Source organism: Calliphora vicina, chromosome 1 (assembly GCF_958450345.1).
Source record: "Calliphora vicina chromosome 1, idCalVici1.1, whole genome shotgun sequence".
Taxonomy (NCBI): domain Eukaryota; kingdom Metazoa; phylum Arthropoda; class Insecta; order Diptera; family Calliphoridae; genus Calliphora; species Calliphora vicina.
Genome location: NC_088780.1, coordinates 45305343 through 45325465, shown reverse-complemented (window position 1 = coordinate 45325465; position 20123 = coordinate 45305343). Strand labels below are relative to the sequence as shown.

Sequence of the window (20123 nt, the reverse complement as noted above, 5' to 3'; positions counted from 1 at the left end):
GTGATTTTCGGAAGTGGGCCTTATATGGGGGCTATGACTAATAATGGACCGATCGTAACAAAATTTGGTGACATGAATTTTGTATATATAAAACTTATTTGGAGAGCAATTTGTGGAGATACATTTATAAATTAAACATTTATGACCGATAAAGTCCAATTTCGGAAGGACATTTGTATGGGGGCTAGGTGAAATAATGGACCGATTTCAGCCAGTTTCAATTGACTTGGTCCTTGGGCCGAAAAAATAATATATACCAAATTTTATCGAAATATCTTCAAAATTGCGAACTGTACTCTGCGCACAAGGTTTACATGGACAGCCAGCCAGCCGACCAGACTGACGGACGGACGGACATCGTTTAATCGACTCAGAAAGTGATTCTAAGTCGATCGGTATAGACTAATATTTTTGGGCGTTACAAACGTCTGCACAAACGCATAATACCCTCCCCACTATGGTGGTGCAGGGTATAAAAATCTATATAAATTTTATATAAATTTTAAAAATTTGAAAAATATCTTTTAATTTTTGATAAAAGCTAAATCAAGATTATTAAACGTCCAGATTTCGAGGAAATTTAGTTTTTCTCACAAATTTGTAACTATTATTTATTAAAAAAACATGTAGCTTATTTTCTAATATTTAATTTCAGAATATTTCTTTGGGTTGCTTATTTACGATTTTGTAATATTAAATTTCTAGGACTTATATAGAATACATGAAATTTGTTTGATATAGAGTAACTTCGGGTAATGTGGACTACCATTTTGTTTTTTCAAAATTTTGGCAACAATATATATGGATATTAAAAAAGTTGTGAATCAAAAAATTAGCTAATGTATTCTCTAATTGTTTTTCCAGTTGAAAATTTTTTCAGTCAAGGGATAACAAATTTATGTGAAAATATTGTAAGGAACCCAAAAACCAGCATTAAAAAAATTGGAGGGTAATGTGGACCACTATATGAGGGTAATGTGGACTAGTATTTAATGCATAAAATTCATGAACCAGCTAATCATGAATGATTAAAAAATTAATTTTAAATATATTTGTATTAATACAAACTAAAAAGTCGAGTTCTTGGCTTAGATAAATGGCTTACAAAGTACATAGTTATTGTCGGGTAATGTGGACCAGTAGTACATAATCAAGTAATTTAAGTGGTCCACATTACACGAACTTGGGTTACAGTGGTAACAAATTAATTTTACATAATAATCTAAATGTGCTTAAATTCTTACCAAATATATGCAAAACTACGTGTCCACTTTAACTATATAAAACAACCAAACATTAAATTCTACCAAGTAACTGTACCAAATTTTGTTTCTTACTTGGGCCGAAAAAAATGTTGAGCACCCGCATTAATTTCAATAGAAGAATTAAAAGCCAACTAATCAATTACTCATGAAAGCACATGTGCAATTATCGTTTCAAACAAATTGTAAAATGTACGACAAATCAGTTTTATCATACCTTCAATAGTTTCTGAATAAAGACACTGGTCCACATTAGACGCATAGTCCACAATACCCGAAGTTACTCTACACATTAGGGTGGCCCTTAATAAACGAAAGTTGGATTTTGGCCATTCTCACCCTCCAGTTTGGTGAACATTAGTAAAAAAATCATCCTGAAAAAATTTTTGGTAAATCGGTTGGGGTTAAGACGTGCCGCAAGCCGTCTGAAGTTTTGAGATGCATTTACAAGGGGAAAAAATGAATTTTTTTCAGTTTTTGTAAAAATTTTGCCATTAAAAAATTACTTTTGTAATTTAATTTAAAAGAATCGAAATGTGTACGTAATTGTCGTTCTAATGAGACATAAAAAACATAAATCGGTCAAAAAATGTTAAAGTTATTAAAAATTCGCCAGGCCATTAACGTGTCTCAGGCCACTAGAACAAGAAATGTTGGAACAAAATTAACATATTTTGATAAATATTAAAATAAAAGCTCATTTTTACTTAAAATATGTCCATATTTACTTGTATATGAGTTTTTGTCTTCGTAGGATACCGTTAACCTATTCTTAGGTATGAACAAAAAAATAAAATTTTTTTAGCGGCAGTTTCAAAACTCCATTTTAAAATTTTTAAAAATTTTGTTAAACAAATTTCAGAATTTTTTGATCATCTCATTGGTATTTATTAAGAATATAATAGGGAATAAAAATGTGAAAAAATTATGAAAATATCTCTTATAGTTTTTCCGTAACTGCGATTTAAATTTTGAAATTTTCGAGAAAAACCAATTATTTGGCAATTTTTAGGCCAATGAGCTCTATTTCCTTACTCTTATGAATTTTAAGCCAAACTTATTCAGAATATTATAGTCCAGATAATTCTAAATATACTCTGAAACTTCTACTAAAATCCGAAGACGTTAACCCTTAAATCGTGAAGGTGAAAGGTAAAATTTTTCAATATTTGGAATTTCTGTTGGCAAGATTTCGAAATGTTCGAAATGTAAATACCAACACAAAGCCTAGTATTTAAAAAAATTATGATTTTAAAAATTTGGGGTCATTTTAACCCCAAGTGCCATTAAACGTTAATTTCCATTCTTGTACTGTTATTATAAACCCTAGAGTTTATGTTATATTTTTGTTAAATTTCATAAAAATCGGCCCAAAAATATACAACATTTTATATCTTATTAGAACGACAATTACGTACTCATTTCGATTCTTTTAAATTAAATTACAAAAGTAATTTTTTAATGGCAAAATTTTTACAAAAACTGAAAAAAATGCATTTTTTCCCCTTGTAAATGCATCTCAAAACTTCAGAGGGCTTGCGGCACGTCTTAACCCCAACCGATTTACCAAAAAAATTTTCAGGATGATTTTTTTACTAATGTTCACCAAACTGGAGGGTGAGAATGGCCAAAATCCAACTTTCGTTTATTAAGGGCCACCCTAATACACATATTCCACTCGTATCCAACAAAGAGACCAAAAAGCTCTTAACGCAAAAAATCAAAAATTGTATGTGCTAAATTACAAAACATTTGTTTTGATAGATATGTATCCCACTAATCGACCAAAAATGTCTTAAAGGAAAAGACCTACGATATCTTTTGAGGTAAAAAAAATAACAGAAAAAGGGCCCAATTTGAAAAAAGTAAAAAGTGTTTGATTTTGCAAAAAATTTCAAAATTTGTATATCTTGAGTTATAAAACATGTATTTTTATATACATACATATATCAAACTTGCATTCCACAAAGCGACCAAAAACTCTTCAAGAAAAAGACCAAAACATTATTTGAGCAAAAAAAAAAATCGAAAAAAAATTTTGATTTTGGAAAAAAAAATGTCAAACAACCTAAAAATAAGAGGAAGGCATTCAGACAAAGCTAAAAGACTCTCGAAATTACAATTTTCTTTGTAATGTAGTTGCTACACCCTATGTTCCGATCTCAGTGGTACCAATCTTCGAGAATTTAACAATTATTGTTCTCCAAATATTCGAAAATAACTAATACAATCCATTACATTTTCAGTCAACTATGTAACTGTGGTAACGAAATAAATTCTTAGAAGTTTTACGAATTTCCCTAATACAGTTCATCAGATATTCGATAATATGTCCAGTTCCATGTCAACTATTAATAACCCGCCCGATTTTGTTTGAAGAAACTTGCAATTTTAGTTACCCAGATATTCAAAATTGACTAAATACTTTGCAAGGAAGGATCCATACCAACTGTTCATATCCCACCTATTTTTAGCTAAACTCCGTACAGTAATGAAAAATTAATTCATACAAAGTAAAATGCAAAGAATGCTCTTCGGAAAAAGTTTGAAGACTTCCACAATTATAGCTCTCCAGATATTTGAAAATAATTATTTACTTTGTATGGGTGGTGTCACACCCCCTGTTCCGATCCATCCCGTTTTCGGTTAAGCTTCATGTAGAGGTAAGAAATTGATTCCTATCCAGTTTGAATATTGTCACAATTAAAGTTCTGCAAATATTCCAAAATAACTATTTACTTTGTATGGGTGGTGACACGCCCATTTATACAATCCCTCCCATTTTTAGGCAAGCAGTGCACAATGGTTCCGAAGTAAATCCCGCGAAGTTTTGCGACTTTCACAATGATAGTTCACCAGATATTCCATAATAACTATTAACTTTGTATGGGAGGTGCCACGCCCACTCAAAATTTCAAGAGGATCAGACCAGTAGTTTAGCCTCCTGTAAGATACAAACAAATAAACAGACATAAATATAGATAAATATAGATAAACACAAAATTCCTAATTTTACCCGTTTTTACCCCCTTGAAAGTAGACTTTTGAAAATGTATTTTATAAATACCTATTTTTGTGACTATAGTGAGCTAAATTGAAAATGTTTTCATTTTAAACAAATATTCAATGTTTAAAAACTAAAAGGTGCAAGTTGCGAAAAATGCATCTAAATAATTTATCTATGATCGAAATTTCAATCAAATCGGTTCAACCGTTTATATTGTTTAAGAACTAAAGGTACATTTTACCAGTTTTCCCCTGCTTATCCCTTTCTAGTCCAAATATAGAAAAAAGAGATAGCCTATTGACGCTTCCAAGTAATGATCTATCTACGTTCCAAATTTCAATAAAAATCGGTTCAGCAGTTTAGACGTGATGCTCCAACAAACCAGCAAACATACAAGACATTTACAATTTGCACCAAGGTTAGTTCTATTGGATAGTAACTCAGACACAATTTTTCAACAAGATCGGTCGAGAACTCTCTGAGTTAGAGGAGACATTTTGGCCAACCAGGTGTTTTTTCTTATCCATGTATCGAAAAAAAATATTTAAAAAAAAATAAAAAATTTTTAATATTTTTTTCCGAAATCAAAAACTTTTTTGACTTTTTTTTTTAAATGGGCCCTTTTTTTTCTTAAAATGAAGCTTAGATATTTTCCTTGAAGACCTATTTGGTCGCTTAGTGGGATGCGAGTGGGATATCTATCAAAATAAATATTTTGTAACTCAAAACATGAAATTTTTTATTTTTTTTTGCTCAAATGATAGCTTAGTTCTTTTTCTTTAAGACTTATTTTGTGGGATATCTATCAAAATAAATATTTTGTAACTCAAGACATACAATTATTGACTTTTTTTTGCAAATTCGAAATTTTTTTTCTTCAAAATGGGCAATTTTTTTTTTTTGCTAAAAAGAAAGCTTAGTTGATTTCCTTTAAGTCCTATTTGGTCGTTTAGTGGGATGCGAGTGGAATAAATATAAAAATAAATGTTTAGTAACTGAAGATATACAATTTTGTGATTGATTATATGGAATATGGATTATACTCTTCACCGTACTAATGGTATAAATCCATAAGTTTGTCATTTCGTTTGTAACCGACACCAAAAGTGATCATTATAAGGTTAATATTACTGAGATTATTATAATATTCTCCTATACAATGTTACTCTTTGCTTAACTAGCTCACTTTATATACTAGTAAGATGTTAATAACAATAATATAGAATGTAATGATTAATTTGGATCCAAAATTGTTCTCATTTTGTTATGATGTATATATATTTGTTATTGTTTTTTATTTATTCATTACTGAATATTATTTTTTGATTGCTATGCAGATTTAAACATTTTTATTATCGTTCAATTCTATTTTGGACATCGAACAATTGAGACACAATTCTTGCTAAATAAATTAAAAGCAATTTTTTTCATTCGCTCGTGGAATTTTAATGGTAATATAAAATATTAAGTATTCGAAATCTAAAGTATTGAAATCATAAACAAACATTTTTTTGGAACCAAAGTTTTGTTCAACAAAATTTAATTTTCAATAATTATCTTTGGTATCAAATTATAATGTGTTATTGATAATAGAAAATTTTTATAATTAAAATTTAAAAATATATCTGTAAATAAAATACGAGTGCAAAACCATAGAGAAACAGCAAGAGCGGAAACTAGAAAAAAACTCAAACAAAAATTTTACTCAAAATTATCACACATACGAGTGTTGTTTTTGTTTTCACATAGTTTTTTTTACTAATAAATTCTCAGCACTTAGGTTTTTGACAACTGAGTTAGGTCTTTGGCAGGAGAGTTTCCGCTCTATGTATATTTCTCTATGTGCAAAATTAAGATTTTATTTCAAATAAACTTTGCTACATATGCATAAACATAAATTGATTTTGCTCAAATTTCCAGAAATACAATTTTATGCCTAGGGAGCATCGAAAAAAGAAAATGTGCACCTAATGTACACAATCGAATCTTTCAATTGTCAAAAAATACGCTTGACAAAATTAATCAATCTTTCTCTGTGCATTAAGAAGCAGATTTTATATTCCATTTGAGGTCTATGGCACATAATTCGGTCAACGTTAAGGCAAATATGAAATTCTTCACCATGGTTTGCTAGATGATATAAAATGTATATGATAAATATAACAGCAAAATCCAGATCTCATAAAGTATATTTAAATAATTCCATTATTTATTTATATACTAAACATCTTCTAATTATAATTACGATTGTACTTTCCACTGTTTCTATACACTAATTAAGATTAGTTGGAGTAATAAACCATTTCAACAAAGAATATTTGTTTCACAGAATTTATCAAATATTTCTAACAATAAAAGTAAACATAGCCTGCCAACAGTTTATCATTTAAAAGGTAGAGCGACACGCGCCTTCACTTGAAATCTTCTAGAAACTAAAATAAAAATAAATCAAATGTGTGAAAATAGCAGCTGGGAAGCACCCTTGTGGTTAACTGACTCCTATTTGGAGGAAGTCTTACAAAAGTACCTCAAAGATGAAAAGGTGAAAATAATAAATGTTGACATAAAACCCGCCACCTCAAATGGTGAAAATTATGCCAGTGTTATGAGTCGTATAAAAGTGAATTTTTCCAGCAGCAAACAAAAGTCGCAAGAATTATCTTTTATAATGAAATATTCTTATGAAAGTGATCCTTTTGTGACAAATATTATGAGTGGTTATGATCTCTATAATACCGAAATGAAAATGTATGAAAAAATTTTACCACAATTAGCTGAAGTGCTAAAAGAAGTGGGAGATACTGATAAACTCTTTGCCGATACCCTAAAAGTGGATTATGAAAAATCAGCCATTATATTTGAAGATCTGACAGTAAATAATTATGCTTTAGCAGATCGTTTGACTGGTATGGATGCAGAGCATGCTCGTCTCACCTTAAAGAAATTGGCCAAATTCCATGCTGCAGGATTAGTACTTAACCAACGACTTAATGGTGAATTGCAAAAATTTCAACGTGGAATTTTCAACAGGCATACTCGGGCATTCGGCTGTATGTTCGAATATATGACAGAAAATTGTGCTAAATTTGCGGAAACTTGCCCGGAATTGGGTCCTTATTATCATGATAAACTCATGAAGTTAAAACCATATATAGTTGAATATGGTACTAGAGCCTACAATAGTAATGCTAATAATTTTTTTACCTTATGTCATGGTGATTTGTGGATAAATAATATGATGATGCAGTATGATGAGGAAAATTGTTTAAAAGATGTTTTACTAATAGACTTTCAATTGAGTAATTGGTCTTCACCTGCTGTGGATCTGCATTATTTCTTGCATACTTCTTTAGAGCCCAAGTTACAACTCGATATGCATGCCCTCGATAAGCTGGTGCAATATTATCATACAATTTTGACGGAAACCATAAAGAGTTTGAAATATAAGGGCTATATACCCACTTTGCATGAATTGCATGTCCAATTGGAAGAAGGAAAGATTTTAGGTAAGTTTCAATAAAAACGAAAAATATTATTAAACATTTTCATATATTTGTTATCTTTTGCAGCGGTTACTGCCACCTTAGCCAGTCAAGCCATAATGATAAATGATCTATGTGATGATGCTGACTTTCACAGTTTGGTTGATGATGATGAGAGAAGTCGAAATTTCCGTGCAAGCGCCTATAAGAATAAACGAGTACAGAATAACATTAAAACTTTATTACCATATTTTGATCGTCATGGCTTGTTAGATCTACAAATGTAATTTAAGAATTGTATGCTCAAGGAATAGCATTTTAGATTTAAATTAAGCAATAAAACATTTTTAAATATAATTTCTGGAAAATATCCCATCACTTCCCATTGGTTTTTTGCTCTATTTAGCCAGCTAATGCGCAGCAACCGATTAACTTAAAATATTTTTAATAATATGTCTATTAAGGACTCAGATCTTAACACACGTTTTTCATTAAAAATTTTAACCGAAGTATTATTTAATTTTTTTTTTGATGAACTTACCTTTACAAAGCATGTCAGTTATTATGTTTAATGTCAATTATATACATTTGATATTAATCTGATTAAAATGAGTGACGAGAAAAAAGTGCGTACTACAATTATTAAATATTTTCAACAAAACCCAACTTGGTCCTACAAAAAGTTGGCCAAACAATCAAAGGTCTGCCGTCAAACTGATTACAATGTCATTAAACTGTATCGGGAGATATTGCCCGTTGATAGAAAACCTGGTTCAGCTAGAGGGAATGGTCCACATGATGTTTCTAAAGTCCGTAAATAGAAAGCATTTTCAAAAGAGCTCCCAACACATCCGGTAGGAAAGCAATCCGTTTAGCTCAGTACTCTGATTATTTGGTACGAAAAGTTAAAGCTAATGCAGCTTTAAAAACAAACAAGGATCAAAAAGTTCCTGACAGGAACTCTGCTAAAAAATTAGAGGCCAAAGGCAGAGCTCGGAAATTGAAGTCAAATTTTATAAAAAAAAATATACCTGCTGTATAATAGTTGACGAAACGTATGTTCTGGAAAATTTTTCGCAGCTTCAGGATCAATATTTTTATGTTGCTGATACTCGAGGGAATATTGTGGAAAAGTTTAGTACCAAAAAGCAAATAAATTTCCCAAAAATATTTTTTTTTTTTTTGTAAATTGCAATAATAATTTCAATCAAATAAAAAACAAATCAAAACTGTAAGTTTAGTGGTTTCATTTTTATTAACATTTATGTATATTAAGAATTTTTCGATCTCAGTCCTGAGGATGTGTATTTTTCACATGTTTTTAATTTCTAGAAGTGCGGTTCGGATTAGTATGACACTTAATAAGAAACTCAGACAACTCCCTTCGGAAAAGGGATTTTGGTGTTATATTCAGAAAATTATGCAGGATTTATAAGAGACCAAGTTTACAAAGTGCCTATAGAATAGCAGTACTCATACACAATTTAGCAAAAATAAGTCCCAAAACTATCTTTTTCGTTTCATACATATAAACACGGTACATATAAACCTAAGATATATAAAAATAGCTCTACCCAAGGATAAGCTACCCTGCAGTTCATTGCACTAGTTCCGCTACGTCGAATTCGTTGGCCACTAAGAACTACTACTAGTGAATTTTCAACCCACTCGCAACGTTATTGACTGGTGAATTTAACACGGGGATGTCATTGAAAGTGGCCGATTGGCACACTCTGCATAACACTTCACTATTAAATTCAATAGTGAAAATACTCCAGCATTTGAGAAAAAAAGAAAAAATAAATTTTTCTGAGAGCGGGGTTGAACACATAACCTCTCGTTTTCTAGTCAAATGCTCTAACCACTAAACCACTGAGCACTTATTTGTACTGCTCTCTAATTGTTATTAAGAATAACATGTGAGTCTACTCTCTATTTTTGCATTTTCTACATCCTCACTGAGAATATTCAAAAACTTAGGACAAATAGCTGACTATTGCTTATTACTGAATATGCTGGTGAAATGTAGTGCAAATGATAACCATTTAACTACCACTTTAGCAGCCACATCGAACTAGTTAGTTGTACAAGTAGTAATATAGCTAGTGCAAGGTTTCCAATTGGCACTTTTCAAACTGCTGGGTAATAACACTATACAACAAAAACAAATTTTTTACAAAATTACAATGTCTGACCAATAAATTTTGATAGAGGAGACAAAAAAAACAGACACGTGTATCTGCGTTTTCAAAGTTTACATCTAAATTTCATTTGAGGGGGATTAAAGTTTCCCAACTCTGGCACATTCTTATTGTTAATCGTCGTAAGAAACCATGTGATCCTTACATTTTAGGTATAAAATGTGTTCAGTTCAAAGTTATGTAAAATGTTATGAAGAACATTTTTGTAGAATATGTTAACCCTTTAAATCCCTAAGGCATGGGTCTTTTTTGTCCTTCTTTTAAAAAAGAGCAACAAACACCATTAAAACAGGGATTTAAGGGGTTAAAATGTTCCTCAAAAATATTATACGTGAAATTTTACTATAAGTCCCTAAATACACCAAACGGAAAATTCTACCAGAATGTTGGAAATAAAACACAACAAAAGAGAGCTTACGGTTAATTTCGTATTTATTAAGAATTTAGATAGGAAGTCTTTATTAATTACTTTTTTTTAGCTCTAGCTTCATTACCATACAATGTCCAGCATATTTCAGCTATAAGCGTTCTTCAATGGGTGCGCATGTTAAATTTTTGGGGTACTTTAAAATAAAATTCTTCATAAATGCGAAATTAACCCTAAGCTCTCTTTTGTTGTGTCCTATTTCTGACTTTCTGGTTGAATTTTCCGTTTTGGTGTATTCAGGGACTTATAGTAAAATTTCATGGAAAATATTTTTGTTGAACATTTTAACCCCTTAAATCCATGTTTTAATGGAGTTTGTTGCTCTTTTTTAAAAGAAGGACAAAAAAGACCCATGCCTTGAGGATTTAGAGGGTTAACATATTCTAAAAAAATTTTCTCCTTAACATTTTACATAAATTAGCTGAAAATGCAAGAATCACATGGTTTCTTATGTCCATTAACAATAAGAATGTGCCAGAGTTGGGAAACTTTAACCCCCCCTCAAATGAAATTCAGATGTTAACTTTCAAAACGCCGATACACGTGTCTTTTTTTTTGTCTCCTCTATCAATATTTATTGGTCGGACCTCGTAATTTTTTTTGGTGTGGTACAGTGTAATTGGCCAGGACTCCCATTCTAGTAATAACTTCACTTCCAATTTTAAATGTTACTACTTTACTACTACTTTCTAAATTCGATATTTTGTAATATATCATCATCAAGTTAAATATAAATCTTGATATGAGATAGTGAGTTCAACACACAACTGGAGCAGCATTTTTTTTTATTTTTTTAAACAAACACAAACTGCGATGCGTTTTGCTTTTCTGCAGATACACCCAGAGTCTGTGGCGGGAATCGAACCCGCAGCCCTCAGATTGATAGTCCAGCATACTATCGTCTGGTCTATATAATTTAAATAAAATGAATTATGTTGAATTTTATATGTGTGTTAAAACCAGTTGTTAACGCTTAACAAAATAAGGCGCTAGATTAACAAGCAAAAAAGGTTGATGGTTCGAATCGTGTTCCAACAAAAAATGTTTTCTTCAACGTACATAAATGGCTTACAGAATACTTTATGCAAATCAAATTATAATGGATTACTTCTGTGACATCGAAGTACTTTTTCTAATAGAAAAACAAGTAAGAAAGTATGGTCGGTCAAGCCCGACCATATAATACCCTACACCAAGTAAATGGGTAAAAATATTTTTCTTTTAAAATATCAATAATTTATAGTTTTGAGTGATTTTCGGAAGTGGGCCTTATATGGGAGCTATGACCAATTATGGACCGATCACCATAAAATTAGGTCGTGTGATTTGTGTCTATATTAAAGTTAACTATGTTGAATTTTGTGTGTATATCAACATTTTTAAGCGATCTATGCAGGTTAAAGTGATTTTCGGAAGCGGGTCTATATGGGAGCTATGACTAATTTTGGACCGATCGTAACAAAATTTGGTGACATGAATTTTGTATATATAAAATTTATTTGGAGCGAAATTTGTGTAGATACATAGATAAATTAAACATTTATGACCGATAAAGTCCAATTTCGAGGGGACATTTGTATGGGGGCTAGGTGAAATAATGGACCGATTTCAGCCAGTTTCAATAGGCTTGGCCCTTGGGCCGAAAAAGTAATATGTACCAAATTTGATCGAAATATCTTCAAAATTGCGACCTGTACTCTGCGCACAAGGTTTACATGGACAGCCAGCCAGCCAACCAGACGGACGGATCGACTCAGAAAGTGATTCTAAGTCGATCGGTATACTTTAAGTTGGGTGTTAGACTAATATTTTTGGGCGTTACAAACATCTGCACAAACGCATAATACCCTCCCCACTATGGTGGTGTAGGGTATAATAAGTAGTCTTTTCGGCAAGTTCTCATTATTTTTCAGAATTTGTTTAATATAATTCGGTATCTCGGGAACTATTAGAGATATTGTTACGAAATTTCACATGGTTGGAGCTGTGGTATTTTTGAGTTGATTTGTAGTTGTTCAGCTTCCTAGCGCTGATGGGGGCGTTGCGTTGCACCTCAGGGTCTCAATTTTTTTTTTAAAATTATAATATGGTGATTTTCCATGAAAAAAAAATTATAAAATTTGAATTAATGTAAAATTTTAACAGAATTTTGACACATGTGTTCCAAAAACTGAGTTTTTTTAGAAAAGTGCCAATGTGATAGTAAAAGAAAATTGTAGATATTTAAGAAGTATGTAGGGTTATACAAATGCTTTGACTTTTCAAAATTTTTTACACAAATAAATCATCATAAACATCATAAAAAATTGTATGTAGTCCAGAAGAATAAGTTTTTCTATAAAAGAAAAAATACAGTTACTCTTTAGGGTTCTTTTTACATGTTTCAACTTTGGTTTAACTATTTATAGAAACAAAACAACGGTTAGCAAGTTTTTTTTAATTTAATTTAAATTTTATCGCCAATATAGGTGATATTTTAAACAAAACTTTCGACCCTCCGTAGGCCCGCAACATCTAAAAAACTTTTTATGGTTTTCAAACAAAATAAAATAAATAAATATCTCTTCAACTAATAGAGATAACCTACATTTGTAAGCGTATTTTTTTAGACCTTCTTAAGCACTATTTAAATTTTAAATTTCAGCTCATTCGGATCATAAATGGATTTTAGGCGATTTTTTTAAAAAAAAATTAGATCCAAGGTGACCAACTTTGTGGGGCAACGCACTGGCCCCCATTAGTGCTAGGAAGCACTAATGGGGGCTTCCAATATTTCCCGATAAACCGAATTATTTCCAAAAAAAAACTTTTCTAAACCACTGTGTATCGTGAATAAAATAGCGAGTTTTTTGAAACTTAAATTTGCACAATCTTGTGCAAATGGTCTTGCATCATTGTATATACATTGCATTTTTACGTTACACTAACAAAATATACAGAAATACACCATACAAATGCACAAGATTGTGAATAACGCTATTGTATTTCCCTTTTTTATTTGATATAATTCATAATATACTTAATTTTTATCCTATGAGACCGTGCTCAAACTTGTTTGATAAATTGATCCCCAGACCTCGATCGTATTTAAACTTTTGAACAGGTTTTTAATTAAAAATTATTTTAAGAAATTTTAGCCAAATAAAAGCCAAATAAATAACAAATCGAATAGATAGTATCCTTGCGAATAATTATTGTACAATTTTACATTAAGTATACGTCCAAGTGACAACTTCTGTAATAACCTACAAACCAGGAACCCACATAAAATCAGAAATTTATAGGTTATAATTGTTGCATTTTAACTTTATTTGTATTATTTTCTGAAAAAAATAGTTCTGTCCTAAAAAACGCCACTGTTTAAAGTTAAAACAGATGTTCTTGTTATTGTTTTTGAAAAAAAAAATATTTTTCATTTGTGGTTTTTGTATTTTTTAAAAAATTTAAAGTGTTAAAATGGAAACAAAAAGTATTGTTTTAGAATATTTAGAAGCTACATGAAGTAAAATTGCGTTAAAAATGCAACACACTTAGAGAGTATGAGTAAACTTTAATAAATGATAAAAAAAATATGAAGACAACATTTTGTGTGCAGTAGTGCAATCGTCATTAATGCATGAAACATACTAATTCATACAATTCATATTTTCGAATTACACAATAACCTTTTACCCCATTTAACACGAAGTCTGGTTAGGTGCTAACTAATAGTTATAAATTTATTTTAAAATTATTTTTGTATGAAAACTGTCAGTATAACTATTAGTTAACACATAACCAGACTTCGTGTTACTGGGGGTTATAATATTATAAATGAAGACACATTTATTTATAAAATTAAAATAATTTATTTAATGACACAAATGTTTTAAAATTTTAAATCGAATGAAAATTTATCAAATTGTTTTTACAACATTAAAAATGAAATATTGATTGAAAATAATTTTTAAATACAAAGTATAATTAGTAAAGTACCTTGCTTCAACTTGGAAGAACCAAACTTCTGGTTCATCTTTCCAAAAAGTTGGAAGCTTTGGTGTTTTTGCAGAAGAAATTTCTGGAACATTTGTAGGCTCTGCAGGCGGTGGCAATGGATTCGATTGTGGCATCTCTTGTGTCGTGCTTCGTAATGGAATATCTTCAAAAACAGGCATGTTGATTGTAGCAATTATTTTAATATTTGTTTTGCGGGGTCACCAATTATAAATGAAGACACATTTATTTATAAAATTAAAATAATTTATTTAATGACACAAATGTAATAGATAGTTTTAAAATTTTAAATCGAATGAAAATTTATCAAATTGTTTTTACAACATTAAAAATGAAATATTGATTGAAAATAATTTTTAAATACAAAGTATAATTAGTAAAGTACCTACAATATTTAACATATTATTAAAAATAGTAATAACAATATTTTGTTGTTAAATTCTTACTAGCAAATTAATTAAATTTCTTAAATGAAACTTAAATCAAACTCATGATTTAGCCCAAGCCTGAAATTAAATTACATTTTTGTGCTTCTATTCTATTTTGAAAAAAAAGCACGTATTTACACATTGCACTATGGGGCCAATCACAAAATAATTAGTGTGACATATGTAACATCTAAATTAGTAAACAAATTTCTCTAAAACTTAAAACGCCAATAAAGTAAGAAATTAACTTTCAAAATATTGTCCTGATCTAGGCATTATAGTGAGCTCAAATTAGAAAAACATTTACCCCATATATGAAACGAATTTAAGGATTTCTACATTTCAGACCATATTTGCGAAATTTTCAAACACGGAATTGTTTGTCCCATCAGGGGTGTCCAACTTTGATCCATTTTAGCACTGTCTGTGCTTAAAATTCATACTTTCAAAGGAATTTTCTGACGTTCCAGGATTTTGACTAGTGTTTCAGTTATTATCATTTACCCCACTGTACATGTTCTAATACAAACTATTATTACAAAATGTTTGATTTAATATGATTATATTTTGTTTACTCTATGTAATTAAAGTTATTGTTCTCACTTACGTCTAACAGATAATACTCGTACTTAAAAATATACGTAAAATAAACTTAACTCAAAATTGATTTATTACTTTATCAACATTCATGTTGAAATGTGGTTTGTCTTCAAATACAGCCCCAAAATATGCAATAAATTTGTTAAGTTTAGATGTTAATGTAGTTAACATCTGTGTAAATTTAAAGTAGCATTATAAATTTATAAACTAAATTATAGTAATATAAATAAAATAAAAACTAAAATAATAAAATATGTAAGTGTTAGATAAAACTAACATTATACAGCACTTTTAGTCAAATTAAGTGAAATTTTCACATCATAAAACTAAAGATTTTGATAAATTTTTTATCATTTAGAAAGTCTAAATTCACGAGGCAACATACGCTGTTCTAATTAAAACTAAAAAATAATTTAATTTAAATAATATAAAATAAAATATAGAAAATGTGTGAAAATAATAGCTGGCAAGCACCCTTGTGGTTAACAGACAGCTATTTGGAGGATGTCTTAAAAAAGTACCTCAAAGATGATCAGTTGAAAATAATAAATGTTGATATAAAGCCCGCCACTTCGAATGGTGAAAATTATGCCAGTGTTATGAGTCGTATTAAAGTGAAATTTATGCAAGAAAAACACAGCAAAAATCCTCAAGAATTAACCTTTATAATGAAATATTCTTACGAAAGTGATCCTTTCGTAGCAAATATAATGTCTGGCTATGATGTTTATAATACAGAAATGAAAATGTATGAACAAATATTACCACAATTAGCTGATATTCTAGAGGAAGTGGGTGACACAGAAAAGCTGTTTGCCAAAACTTTAAAAGTGGATTTCGATAAATCGGCCATTATATTTGAGGATTTAACGGTGGAAAATTATGTTTTGGCCGATCGCTTAATAGGAATGGATGAAACACATGCCTGTCTGACTTTAAAGAAATTAGCAAAATTTCATGCAGCATCTGCCGTTCTAAATGAACGTCTTAATGGAGAATTGGAGAAATTTCAGCGTGGTATTTTTAATAGGCATACTCGGGCTTTCGGTTGTGTTTTCGAATATTTGACAGAAATTTGCGCCAAGTTTGCTCAAAAGTGTCCTGAGTTGGGATCGTACTATCATGATAAACTTATGAAACTAAAACCTCATGTTGTTGACTATGGCACTCGCGCTTACAACAGTAATCCTAATCATTTTTACACTCTAAATCATGGTGATTTATGGATTAATAATATGATGATGCTGTATGATTTACTACCAACAAAGGAGAAATCTTTGAAAGATGTTTTATTAATAGATTTTCAATTGTGTAATTGGTCTTCAGTGTCGGTTGATTTGCATTATTTTCTTCATACATCCTTGGAGCCAAAATTACAACTAGATATACATGCTCTTAATAAGTTGGTGCAATATTATCAAAGAGTTTTAGTTGATGTTTTGAGAAAACTAAAATATAAGGGTTATATACCAACATTACATCAGTTGCATGTTCAGTTAGAGGAAGGCAAAATATTGGGTATGTCTCTAGAAATAAATAATACATCTAGAAAATATTTTCATAATGGTCAAATATTTTCTCAATCGAAAGAATCTACAGTTCATTTAGAGATTATTTTGGTTGTCTTTTTTTTTGAATTTCTATGTTAATTTTTTTTTTAATATTTTCAGCCTTAACTGCTGCCACTACCAATCAGCCCATTATGATTAACGATCAATGCGATGATGCCGACTTCCATAGTTTAATAGATGACGACGAAAGAGGTAGAAAATTCCGCAACACTCTCTACCAAAATAAACGTCTGCAAAATAATCTAAAAATATTATTGCCATATTTCGATCAAATTGGCTTGTTGGATGTCCAGAAATAGTTTTTAAACTTGTTAATAATGTACATATATTTAATGATAGATATAAGTTATAAATTAATGTTTAATTGTATAAAGACTATGAAATTAAATTATATACAGTGGTGGCCAGGTAATTAAGACAAAAATTGTTTGCTAAATTCCATGTAATTGTCAATTATTTTTTTAAATATTTCCACAAATATGTATGCATGAGAACTGTGTTTTATTCGACTGTATCAATTCATACATATTCACCACGAACTCATAAGATTTTTCTACAACTTGACCAAAAATTTTTTTTTTAAATAAACATATTTTCTCACATTTATATCATTATATTTTTATTATTATAAAATATTCGGACCAAATTTCGTATTTTTAGTTCCATTAGTTTCGGTCATATTATGTTATTAACAGCGGATGTTCGCTGAGGTGGGTCAACGTATTTCCACATATATTTGTCCATATATGTTTTACCGATTTTTCCAAACATTTTTGAGAAACTAGAAACATTAATAATAAATTGTATACCCTTAGAGGTCCTTTTATTTTGGCTCCAACGCACTTAAAATTCAGTTGATGGAAAAAATTCAAGTATTTGTCTTAAATTGGTGGCCACCACTGTACATACTAATGCCGGGTAACTTATGAAAATTTTAAACATAGCTAAGGCTTAATCAAGTTTAAATTTATTTTTTTATACAAATTAAATACATTTTATCTTTGATTAAGCCTAAACTATGTTTAAAATTTAATAAGATTAATAATAAGAACAGAAAATTGTAACCACCCTTTAGAACACAAAGTGGATTATAGGCTGTATCTTTATACAGCTTGTAATTTGTACAAATGTCGATATATTTTAAAATTAATTTGTTATAAAGCAAAATGATAATGAAGAAAATTTAAAAGATATTTATATTTTGAAATTTTAATTGTTGAACCCTTCACCATGATTGGAAAGGGTATATATCCACAGTTTTCATTTGCTACCCATAAAGTATATACATTAGGGTGGGTCGATTTTTTTCACGAAAAATCGTAGCATTCTACGGAAAATTCTAAGAAATTTTCCCCAAGAGACCATAGGTCTAAAATCAAATCCTATCTTGAGCATTTCGTCTTTTATCCAATGATATTTCAGTATATACTTTTTTTTTAAATAGTTTTTTTTTGTTGGTTTTGATTTTAGACCTATGGTTTCTTGGGGAAAATTTCTTAGAATTTTCAGTAGATTGCGTTTCTGATTTTTTACTCTTTGATCGTCCATACAAATCGACCCGGCCTAATATACATATATCCCGCATATAACGATTCGTTGCATTAGCATTTTATACAATTATTAGTTCGAAAAACTAATTATAATTAGTTTTTCGAACTATTTTTTTTTGTTTTTTTTATTAAAGAATTTTTAAAATAAAATAAATTATTACGCAAAAAACAAATTTATCAGAAGTTCCAGTTGGTTCCCACTGGGAACACAGAAGTCGTCCGGATTAGGCACGTTACTTTCTCCTATCTTCTTAAGTTTAAAGACTCTCACAATTACATTCACTCGATATTCGAATATTTGTATGGAAGGGCCAACACTTACAGTCCCTATGCCAGCCATTTTAAGCTAAACTCCGTACAGTGATGAGAAATTAATTTATACAAATTAAATACTTTTACGGTTACAGTTCTCCAGATATACGAAATTAGTTATTTACTTTCATTGTTAATAGATTATTGGGCGTGGCATCTCACGCCAACCTCCAATTTTTCGTTGAACTTCATGCAGTGATAAGAAATTGAATTTTGAAGATTTTCACAGTTATACTACTCCAGATATTCGAAAATAACTATTTACTCACGCCCACTAATACAATTAATTTGTTCAAAGTTCAAATTCTTTTGCAATTATAGTTCTTCATATACATATAAGAAATAAACAATTTACATTGTATGGGAGGTGCTAAGAGCTCGAGTCGTATAAAGTTTGAATATTGTTCTGTAGATATTCGAAAACAACTATTTACTTTTTATAGGTGAAGCCACGCCCATTTTAAGGCAATCAGTGCACAAGTAAATCCGGCGAAGTTTTGCGTCTTTCACAATGATAGTTCACCAGATATTCCATAATAACTATTAACTTTGTATGGGTGGTGCCACGCCCAGGTTAAATTTCAAAAAAAAAGTAGTCTATTGGTCGTTTCAAATACATAGGAATATACGATATAAATTTCAAAAGGATGTGACCAGTGGTTTAGCCTCCTATAAAGTACAAACAAATAAACAGACATAAATACGGATGTGTTTATCCTAATTTTACCCATTTTTACCCCCTTGGAAATACACTTTTGAATTTCTAAATATCTATTTTTGTGACTATAGTGAGCTAAATTGAAAATGTTTACCTTTTAAACAAATATTCAATGTTTAAAAACTAAAGGTACCTATTTTATCCGTTTTCCCCTTTTTATCCCTTTATGGTCCAATTTATAAAAACGGTATAGCATATTGATGCTTTCGAATATGTGATTGTTTAGGCGTGATTGTCAAACAAATAAACAAACACAAACTTACAATTTCAGTTATGTTCGTCGACTTATCAATCTGTAGCTTAGTCAGTTTTTGTCGTGCAGTTTTTGATACATTTGTAAGCATTATTTTTGTTAATAATATCTAAAAGAAAAAAAATTATCAACTTTTTTGATTTTAGTCGCTTTTCATTGCATATTCTTATATGAAAGCTTATAAAATTTTTTTCGAAAAAGTTCAATAACTTTTGCAAATATAAACCGATTTTAACAATTAATGTCTCATTTTTGTCTATATTATTTTTTTTTTTAACTTTTTTATTTATTTATTGAATCTGCCTATATCATTAGGTCT

General features: G+C 29.9%; 2 protein-coding genes across 2 annotated transcripts; both read left to right on the top strand.

The window, feature by feature from the left end:
• Nucleotides 1–6641: 6641 nt before the first annotated feature.
• On the top strand, nucleotides 6642–8129 carry LOC135948976 (uncharacterized). Its single transcript, XM_065498432.1, has 2 exons — nucleotides 6642–7775; nucleotides 7839–8129. The coding sequence occupies exons 1-2, from the start codon at nucleotides 6722–6724 to the stop codon at nucleotides 8036–8038; spliced, it is 1254 nt and encodes a 417-aa protein (XP_065354504.1). The 5' UTR covers nucleotides 6642–6721; the 3' UTR covers nucleotides 8039–8129.
• A 7639-nt stretch (nucleotides 8130–15768) lies between these two features.
• Nucleotides 15769–17882, top strand: LOC135948975 (uncharacterized). The gene is made up of 2 exons (XM_065498430.1): nucleotides 15769–16918; nucleotides 17071–17882. The coding sequence occupies exons 1-2, from the start codon at nucleotides 15847–15849 to the stop codon at nucleotides 17268–17270; spliced, it is 1272 nt and encodes a 423-aa protein (XP_065354502.1). The 5' UTR covers nucleotides 15769–15846; the 3' UTR covers nucleotides 17271–17882.
• Nucleotides 17883–20123: the final 2241 nt, after the last annotated feature.